The sequence below is a fragment of the Phyllostomus hastatus genome, unplaced genomic scaffold (genome assembly GCF_019186645.2).
Source record: "Phyllostomus hastatus isolate PE091 unplaced genomic scaffold, TTU_PhHast_1.1 phas_scaffold_93, whole genome shotgun sequence".
Lineage (NCBI taxonomy): Eukaryota > Metazoa > Chordata > Mammalia > Chiroptera > Phyllostomidae > Phyllostomus > Phyllostomus hastatus.
The window spans coordinates 43714412-43724930 of record NW_025334042.1 but is presented as its reverse complement, the minus strand read 5'-3'; the positions used below and the strand labels follow the sequence as shown (position 1 = coordinate 43724930).

Sequence of the window (10519 nt, the reverse complement as noted above, 5' to 3'; positions counted from 1 at the left end):
TGGGGCTGCAGGTTAAGAAGCTTCCCCCACCTAGGAAGGATAAATTGACCTTGTTCTATACTCTTACAGAGTGCAATTCTCTAATAAGTAACAATTTACAGAAGGTACGCTGCACTTCAGAGGCAAGGCGTGAGACTGACCAGCCACACATGCTTCTCAGACCCTGTCCACTTTCCTGTGTATAGCACAAAGCTGTTCCCAGACTTGGGCCTTGCTTCTTGCTCTACTGCTAACTTGAAATGCAGTCTTGAATAAATCAATTTCCCTATGACAAATTTTTCAGAGCTTAATGATTCCAGCATATGGTCTAAGTCCACTTAAAACTCTATAAAGTGTGCAGAAATTAATACCAGTGGCTTAATGCAAGTGGAGGATGGAAGCTAAGTTCCCACTAAATCAGATTGTAACCTGATGCCTACACTCTGAAGCCTTTGAGCGTGGAAGATCCAGCCACCAATTCTCAAATATACGTCTGCAGGAGGAGTTCCAGCTATTGCTTGGACTCTTTCTCTGTTAAGTATCACTGATTTTTATCATTTCTGCTTTGTGGTCCTGTCTCTCTGAGAAAATGTATAGAATACTAATTAGGGAAGGATGTTGTATATTTCTTAGTGTCAATGCTCACATGGTCAGTGTCCCCACTGCACCAGGGGGCACTGTGTTCTGCTCTCTTTTTAGTTATCTAAAGTCTCATAAAAAGTATGTCATGGTGTGTGTGTGTGTGTGTGAGAGAGAGAGAGAGAGAGAGAGAAATTATACACAGGGCAAAAGTAGATTTACAGTTGTGAGTACATGAAGCAGAGTTTATTCTTGTATTATTATTTATTAATTATTGTATTATTTTCCATACAAACAACTGCAAACCTACTTTTGTCCCTGAGCATGGCTGAGTGTGTGTCAGGAGAGGTAAGGCCCGGAAGACAACAAGACTAAAGGTGGGGATAGAGAAGGACAGAAGACACTGAACCACAAACCACAAATCAACTCTTGGATATACCACTGTGTGTGTGTGCGTGTGTGTGCGCACGCGCGCTTGTGAATTTGATACTTATTTATTGATAGGAGAGAAAGAGAGTCCAAGTCAGTTTTGTAAGAGTGCTGAGTGATCAGAGAACTCTTAAGCCTAGCCCAGTCTCACCCCATATTCTTTCGACTACTCTGTACCTGAGCTGGGGCTCTAATCTGATCATGATGGGATTAGATAGCATGAGGGTATTACAGAGAGATACATCAGGATGCAAAGGTCCTTTATTCATCTATTGTGAAGAAAGCAACTGGGCAGCTTATAGGAGCAACATTCAGCTTTGTGCATATTTCTTAACTTCTGGTAAGTTTAAGCGTGGTATAAAATCAAAGGGCTTTGGGGTGGGGTGGGGTGAGCTTGATACGGCTCTAAAACAAAGACATGGAGGGAGAGAATATGCTGAACATGTGTGCCTGGACTGGTGTCAGGAATGAAAGCGAAAGAAGACATGAGAGAAATACCCCAAAGTTCCTTAGAGTGCTATGTGAAAAGCTAATAAGTAAAGCTTAATTATTACAAGGCCACTGCAAACCTTGATTACTAAATTTATTTAGAAGGAACAGAAACTGGAAAAGCCACCGTTTACACTGCCTGTCACTACCAGACCCAATAAACAGAGACAAGGATTGAATCTTTGTGGGCACTTTATTCAGATGGTCGGTGACCTGAGAAGATGGTGGGTTTGTACCCTAACAGACAGTCTTAAATTCCATTTTAAATTGACCCATTTTATAAGGAGAAGAAAAGTGTGGGTAAGAGGTTTGGAATTCAGGGAAAAGTTAATCAGATAAAAAACTGAGTCCTGGGTGGTGGGCATCTCACCCTGGAGCACAATGGCTCAGATACCATCTTGAATTGTTTGCAGTCCTCCTGAGGTACAGAGGTGGAACTGCTTATGGTCTCCTGGAGTCAGGGCAGGTCATACCTTCAGTTCCTGGAACAGTAGCTTTTACGTGCATTGATTACTAAGCTTATTAGCTGTTACCTGGAACTAAATTTTCCAGCATTTGAGTCTCCCATCAGAACCCAACAAGCCCTTCTTTTGTGTGAGTGTGGCTCCACAGAGCACCATTTTCTGGGAGAGGAGTGATCTGGGGCACTGAAAGATTACACAGCAAACAGGTCTTTACTCCCAGGATGTGCTTCAAAACTTGGCTCAGGCCCCAGGGGGCCAACAGGGGAGTGTAGGGATAAGAGGAACCACAGCCAGAGTCATGGTGGGAATGACTGACCGCAGTGTAGGGTGGGTGGCTGAGCCGGCTTCCCCCAAGGCGAAAGTGTTTGTTTGTTCCAATGTGAAGCAATGTACTTGCTGGATTTTTGTTTTTGTTTTTTCATGGCTTTGGTTTGGGTTTTCCTTGGTTCTCTAAATTATGTGATTTTCTCAACCTCAACAGGACCCCAGGTGACATTTATGGGCCCAACTCCACTGGAGGAGACAATACTCTTGAACCTCTTGCTTCTCCACTCCCTGTCTTAGTCCATCAACAATAAAATTGTCTGTCTGCTCATACTTTGCTGAGGAAACTGAAAGTCTAAGGTGAAAACAGGAGCATCAGAAAGGCCGATCCAGGAACCTTCTGAATTTAGCTGGAATTTACAGAGGATCACCCTCTGTAGCTTCCTACAGCTTCCATTGCTTTGGGTCCAAGGGGACAGTAATCCTGCTGCTTCCCTACAAAACTGTGCCTTAAAGTACTACACTGTTGCATTCACTTCTTTCTGCAGGAGAGCAGTTTGTAATTTGAAAAGGGGAAGAAGGACAATTGTTGCTTTAAAAGGCAGGGAAGTATTATGCCTCACCAAGGAATGGATTGCTTGATACTTTTAGAGGCAAAAATGTGAAACTTCCTCTTAAAGCTAACATCAAATCTGATGCTTGTTCAGGATCATTCAGCTCCGAGGATGCACTTGAATTCCTAGGAATGCATGGTCAGGATAATTTAGCCCTTGGTGATCTCTGTGGCAGACAGGACTGACTTTCCAGGTAGGAAATGGTCATATTGGGTCTGCTTCTCCCCAAGGTTCTCCAGGGAGAATTGGAGGGCAGATCTCTGGCAGAAACTCTCTAGAGATCATGACTGTCCTAGGTACCTAAACAAATATTGTATATGAGACATACAATAAACATAATAATGATTATTTTTTCACAGTGCAAATCCCGAGGGCCTTAAAAATCCAGATGTTAAGCAGGCAGCTGTGATGTGACTCTTTCGGAGCAGAATTCTTTTAAATAATGCATCGCACTTACAGTTAGACATGAGCTCTGTCCAAGTCTAGAGTTGCAACTTCAAAATCATGTAAATATGCAAAAGAAATATACGAGAAAAAAAAAGAAGTGTCATCAGGGGAAGATGAAGGTCAAATATGATTTTTAAATTCTTTAGCATTGATGTGAGGGGTGTCAGAGGAATCCAAGGAAGATAGAACTCCTTCTAAGACAGAACCAGGAACAAGTTCATCATTGGGGCATTTGAAGGATGCAGAGGATCACCCAGTGAGATGACAGTCACCTCTTGGTGCATGACAAGGGCTCTTCAGCAAGCGGCCCAAGAACAGGGACATGGGGAGTCCAGGTGAACCTGCGTCACAGCCGTAGATGTGTCCACGTGGCTTCCTGGGCTTCCAGGTCTAGTACCTAGTTACTCTCTTAGGGGCACTTTTCACTAAACATTATTCACATTATCTTCTTTAACTTTCCCCATTAACCTAAAAAAGAAGGTAATAGTTGATTCATTTCAGGAATAGAATAAGGCCCAGAGAGGTTATGCAACTTATTTAAGGCCACATAGCCAGTTTTGTAGAGCAGGAATTTGAAACTACATCTATTTCATTCTAAAGCATGTACGTTTTACACTGCATTGTCCATACCCCCCACCCCTCTAAGAATAATTTGATTAATTCAGATTAGTTTAGGCCCTCACATTATAGACTCTGCATCTAACAGAGTAGGCTGCTAGTTAGTGTTGCCAGATGAAATAGAAGATGACTGATTAAATTTAAATTTCAGATAAATAACAAATTCTTTTTTGGTATAAGTATGTACCATCAAATATTTGGGATACACTTGTACTAAAAAACTTTGTTGTTGATCGGAAATTCAAGTTTAATTGGGTGTTCTGGATCTTTACTTAGTAAACCTGACAATCCTAATCTTAGTATAGGCTTTCCAGATGAGAGAAAGGAAGGTTTGTGGTTTCTAACTACTTTGAAAGAATTGGGAAGTCCAAACACTTGATCTGAGAGAAATTCTCCAGTGTTTCTCTGTGGCTTTGGCAGAACCGGGAAGTATCAGTTACTGGTGGCACACTCTGAGAAAAATACTCCTCTTGGATGCCCACCAGTGCCTCCCATGGTCCGAAACACCCTTCGGAGAGGCACAAACATTGCCTGTTTACCCGGGCAGGAGAGGGCCCGTGGCACAAGAACTGGCTTCAGTGAGCAGGGGACCTGGCGGGGCATTCCTGAGCCCCTGAGGGCTCTGTAAGGTGAAGATCCACTGATGCCTTCTCCGTATTTTGATGGAGAAGGTCACAGGGCCAAGCTCTCACATTCAAAGTCTTGGTTCAATTTCTTCTGTTATTTATTCACTCATTTGACATGGCACACCCACTAAGTGCCACGCTCTGTTGCATGTTTTGTGACCACAAAAATCAGCATAACTGAGAAAGAGCCTCATGGGGCATATTCCAGTGGGAGATTAAGCTGGAATCTTTAGCATGAGCAGGTAATCCAGGCGCCTGGCCAGGTTTGCCATCCCTGGTTCTAGCTCACAAATTAATCGATGTGTTTTTGTTGAACAAATAGAGAGTTGGAAGGAGAGGCTAAAAAATAGCAATTTAGATAAAGAAAATAAGGAAGAATATCTTGGAGGTAAGGATAATATTTTAACATGATTTTAAGAGTAGTAAGAAAAAGTTGGTGAAGTTATACAACATATTTGAGGGATAGGCAATGTGGCAGAAAGAAAGAAAACAGGTTAGCACCAGCCAAAATTGTCAGGGATAACTGAAGCTAAGGATATTAGCATCAATCTATATGGGTGACGTGACGAACTCAATGAAAGCAAAGCTCCCAGGCAGTGGGTTATGTAAGGGGTTGGCTCAAGGTGAGAGATTAAGTTTCTTTGGAGCTTTTCAGAATCTCCCTTCCCAGGTTAAATGTTATCAACTTTTTTGATAGAAAAGGAGAAAGAAAAAAAATTCCTTAGGTTAGCAACGTGTGTTTTAAATATACCTCTGTTAATTGTGTTCTTTGATTTGTACTTGCAGAATGACAAGGTGCATTTCTACCGCTAAAATGAAAGTCTGGGAAAACCACAGTGGACAGGTTTTCCTATCCATGATTGCATGGATTTGCATAGGAGAAAATGTTGAGGATTTCTAATGTGTAATTGGAGAAATTCATGTCTGTATATCAAGTTAAATCACAAGTTTACTACTTAATCACCCTGCATTGAGTTTCCTGTTTGTGTGGGTGTGTATTGGGATGTGTTGCATACTTTCCTGGGTGTTGGTGTAGCCGATTCAGAGCTATCCCTGCCCAGGCAACTACATTTTCACCCCCTGGAACTAGGACAGAAGTCTCTGGATCATGTGAGGATTAAATAAAATGAAGACTATAAAGAACCAAGGCCATAAAAATGGGTCAGCAAACATTCAGAGTCAGGTTATTTTGCAGCTGGGTGGAAAAACACCTAAAGCTTAAAGAACACGTCAGTGCTGTAAAGACTGCATCTAGTGGAACTGGGGATCACAAAAGGAAGTGGACCTTTCAAATAAATAGGGCATTTCTAGCTTTCACCTGGAAAGCTAGAGGCAGATGTACTGGGACAACTTATCTACCTAGATTTTTGAAATCTATCGGCTGTCAGTTTGTCTTCCAGTCTATTGAGTGTCCCCATCAATTCATACCATATTTTCTTTAAAATTCCTTTAAAAGATGACAACTTTTTTTCTATTGTGTTAGCGTGAAATACTTAAGCTTCTTTATCAAGGGGTTTTCCCTTCCCAGTTTACAGTGAGGGTATAATAACAATGGTGCTCATTCCCTGAAGGTTCTTTTTTTTTTTTTTTTCTATCACTGTCTAAGGAGCCTGAAGGACAGCCATCAACTACCCAAAGACGTCAGAATGAGTGACAATATTACTTTGGTACCTCCAGCTTCAAATCAGGGTCCCACCACTCCTCGCAAAGGGCCCCCCAAGTTCAAGCAGAGGCAGACTCGCCAATTCAAGAGCAAGCCTCCTATGAAAGGTGTGAAAGGGTAAGACCAAGATGAAAAACAAGGTGTTCTATTGTTTCTTTTCTCCCACAAGACTATTTAAATTCTGAGATTTAATGCTCACACGATTAAGTAGATTTATAAAAATTTCCACTCCATCTTCTGTTTTCCTCTGTACCACAATCTTTGCTGAATCATGTTTTCAGCCCTGGAATGCTTTCCCCCTCAGCTCCCAGGTCTAAGGCCAAATACAACATGGCAAGGGGAGCCTTTCACAGCAACCTGTCACTTGACCTTCCAGACTTTTCTTGACCACTCCCTTTCACCGATGTACCCATGCTTTAACCGGGAACACAGAACCACTGGCCATTTCCAGAACTCACAGTTTATTTTTATGGCTTCAGTCTTATGTCTTAAGTTCTTTGTTCTTCTCTTTCTCTCCTTGGCAATGTCTTATTTACTTTTCAAGACTTGCTCAATAAGTTAATTTCTTTTTGAAGACATTACCGACTCTCTTTAATTAATTCCATGTTCACATTTTGTACATTTAGTTATCATAAGTTGTACTATTTTATATTACATTTATTTATTTTTACTTGTTCCTTGAGACTGAGCTCCCTCAGAGAAAATTTGTTTTTTTCCCTTAACTCCCAGAGCCTAACACAGTGTCTGGCATATAGTGGATGCCTAATAAACAGAGGAATGGATTAATCACTTTAATGGTTTCAATGTTGCTTTTTCATTCCAGTTTTTAGTTTTAAAAAGCGAAATTGACTAAATTGTCCCACTGATAATTCTTTCTGACTCTCAATTGTCTTACATTAACTTTTTATAGGGGAAAAGTATCTCTCTACTGGGACACAGTTTAAAACCTGCCTGAGTGCATTTGCTTTACCTTAATACAATGTAAACATCAGTAGTGTCTCAAATACAAAAGCTTAAACTTCCTTTTCTTCCCTCTTGAGTCAGGAAATTCTCCTTGTGAGTCATTCCAGGTTCCTTTTGCTCTGATCTCAGCTCATTTCTCTCTTGTTTTTTTTTTTTTTTTCAATAGGTTTGGAGATGACATTCCAGGCATGGAAGGGCTAGGGACAGGTAAGCCACCCAAAGACTTACAGGAGGACATTGCACTTGAAGTTTTATCTCTGTATCTGCTTCAGGCCTTAGGGGCAGTTGAAAGTTACTGGAAAACAAACAAACAAACAAACAAACAAACAAAGGCAAGCAGATCTTTTGAAGACCTAGAAAATATGAGATTTCAATTTGACCTCCTTAGTAAGTATGTGCATGCTGAGAAGCAAACACCGAATGAAATCAGGCAAGGCACAATGTTTAATGAATCCCCTTGTTGTAAACAGCTCTTAAGAGAATATAATGGTGAATTGCAGACTTCCATGGTGGAAAGGTCCTCGGTTAGTCTAGACCAACTTCTTTATTTTTCAGAAGAGAACTGTGAGACATAGAGGAATTAAGAGACAATCTGAGGCCCGGAGTGAGGTACTGGAAACAGGGTGGGGCCCAGAGAGCCTTTTACTCCCCCAGGCCAACCACTCCCGCACTCACTTCCTCTTTTCATGCTCACTCTGGCGCCAGAACAGGGCCCTGCACACTGAATGCATCTAATATAGCGTTTTTTCATTGCTTAGAATGTTTGTCCTTTGCATAATGAATGCATATTACTGCATATTCCTTTTAAAAAATTAATTGGTTTTATTTTTTAGACTAGTTTTAGGTTTACAGAAAAATTAAGTAGAAAGGTACTGAGTTCCTATGTACCTCTCTGCCACCTTCCTCCCCATGTACAACGTCTCCCTTATTATTAATAACTTGCATTTGTGCGGTATATGTGTTACAATTAGTGAATCAATAGCAGTACATCACTATTAACTAAAGTCCATAGCTTACATTAGGGTTCATTCTCTGGGTTGTTGTCCAGTTCAATGGCTCTTGAAAAATGCACAAGGTCATGTGTCCACCTTTCCAGGTTCATACGGAATAGTTTCACTGTCTCCCAAATCCCTGGTGCTCTATCTGCCCATCCCCCAGATAGTCCTAGCAGCCATTAATTTTATACTGTCTTTATAGTTTTGACTTTCCAGATTGTCATACAGTTAGAATCATACAGAATGTAGCTTTTCCAGACTTCTTTCAGTTAGCAGTGTTCTTTCATTTAAGGTTCCTCCATGTCTTTACATGACTTGATAGCTCATTTCTTTTTATCACTGAATAATATTTCATTGTCTGGTTGTAGTATGGTTTATTTACCCTATTGAAGGACATCCTGGTTGCTTACTAGTTTTGGCAATAATGAATAAAGCTGTTTAAACATGTTTGTGCAGGTTTTTGTGTGGACCTAAGTTTTCAACTCATCTAATACACTTCTTTAAAAAGTTGAATCTATTGGTGACATGTGTTAATAAAACCATACATGTTTCAAGTGTACAACTCAATCCACTTTTGATGAATACAATCTACTTTTGATGAATGCTGGCACTCAGAGTAATTAGTGTCCTTACCAGGCAATTCTCAGGGTATTTGCTTTTAGCAGTCAAACGGCACATCTTGAGTCTCAAGTAAATTTTCTAGCTACTTTATAAAGCTCATGTGTTATTTTTCTAAATCAACTGCTTCTATATTTTGGCCAGATGCATTTAAGACCAGCAAATCCACTCTGGAAGATATGCTCCACTCTGCTAACATATTTGTAATAATAGAAAGAGGTTTATACTAGATGGTCTGAGGTCTTTGCGCTGGTTCTAGTCCTATTTCTACAACTTGCAATTTTTTTACTAGGAGTTTATTTATCCTTTCTGGGTATCAACGAACTTCTCCATAACCTGGAGATAATACTACCTTATTGCCTGATGCAGGGAGCTGGGTTAGAGGATGCCTTGAGATCACTTCTCAATATGCAATTGGATGGAGGCATTTCACAATGTAAAGGAGCTGAAGAAGGAGTCAGGGAAGCCCAACAAACTCATCTGGATCGGGAGTGGGTAGGGAGGCTGAGGGTTTCCAGACCCTAAAAATTTAAAATACTCCAATTTCTCATTTTAACCCTCGGCTTGACTAGAATTCTATTTCTGATCCCTCCTGAGTGGTTGTGCTTTGGGGAGATCCTGGGGGGTGGGGTCGGTGAGATGCACCCCCTCAAGGTAACCCTGGTCAACAGCCTTGGGTCACCTCCCCAAAGAGGATGCAGAATAGAACCAACAAAGACACCTGGAGGGGGCTGTTCCAGGGGCATCGGAGCCCTCAGAGGATTATTTAAGCAATTGGTCTGATCCTCTGGGCTTCAAGGCTGTTCTGCATAACTTCCCAGTCACCCGGACAATGAACAGGAGAGAAGTGTGAGGTGTTTTCTGCTGAAGGATGTCTGCAGAAGAGGCTCTCCTGGGCTGAGGCTGGCTTATAAATTCTTCTTCCTTCTCTTGCAGATATCACGGTGATCTGCCCCTGGGAGGCATTCAGCCACCTGGAACTGCATGAGCTTGCTCAGTTTGGGATCATCTGAGGCACCAGGGGTTCTGCCACTCTCAGCACCATCTGCTGTAACTTTGATTGCTTTCACCCTGTTGATTTTGCCCTATTGAGTCTTGAAACTCAGTCTTGTTCGGAAGTGGTTTCTTTGACTTACAGTCATTTCCTGTAACTACTGAGAGTTCTCTGAATGTCAAACTCTCTCCTACAGTATAGTTTAGTTCATAAGAATGGGTGAAAATCAACTTTAGTTAGGATATTTTAAACTCAATCACCTTTTCCTATCAGCTGGTGAGAAGTAATAAGTATTGCTCTAAAATTTGTTTATTTATTAAGTTGTTCAAATCTGTTTTTGCTAGGTATTCTTTATGATTAGTAGTAGACTTTAAAAATAACATGTCACTCTGCTTCCTTTTTCATTTAATAAAGAAGATATTACACCCTGGCTGGCGTAGCTCAGTGGATTGAGCGCGGGCTGCGAACCAAGTGTCGCAAGTTCGATTCCCAGTCAGGGGACATACCTGGGTTGCAGGCCATGACCCCCAGCAACCACACATTGATGTTTCTCCCTTTCTCTCTCTGTCTCTCTCCCTTTCCTCTCTAAAAATAAATAAATAAAATCTTTAAAAAAAAAGAAGATATTTACCTTGACTCTTACGATGAAATTGTATTAAATGCTATATGCAAATATTTGATGCCCTGTTCTAAAAAAAAACAGAAGGCACATTCATACAGGAAATAACTATAGTGCACATGAAAGAGCACAGGATTAAGAGTCAAGTTTGGATTCTT

General features: G+C 41.0%; 1 protein-coding gene across 2 annotated transcripts; it reads left to right on the top strand.

Moving 5' to 3' along the window:
* The first annotated feature begins 1154 nt into the window (after nt 1-1154).
* Nucleotides 1155-10158, top strand: PDE6H (phosphodiesterase 6H). Of its 2 annotated transcripts, none has more exons than XM_045829768.1 (4): nt 1155-1327; nt 6116-6289; nt 7302-7342; nt 9685-10158. In XM_045829768.1, exons 2-4 carry the CDS (start codon nt 6156-6158, stop codon nt 9759-9761), a joined length of 252 nt encoding a protein of 83 aa, XP_045685724.1. In that variant the 5' UTR covers nt 1155-1327; nt 6116-6155; the 3' UTR covers nt 9762-10158. The 2 variants fall into 2 exon arrangements, with proteins under 2 accessions (XP_045685724.1, XP_045685725.1); XM_045829769.1 differs by lacking the exon at nt 1155-1327 and adding an exon at nt 2955-3011.
* The last annotated feature ends 361 nt before the right edge of the window (nt 10159-10519 follow it).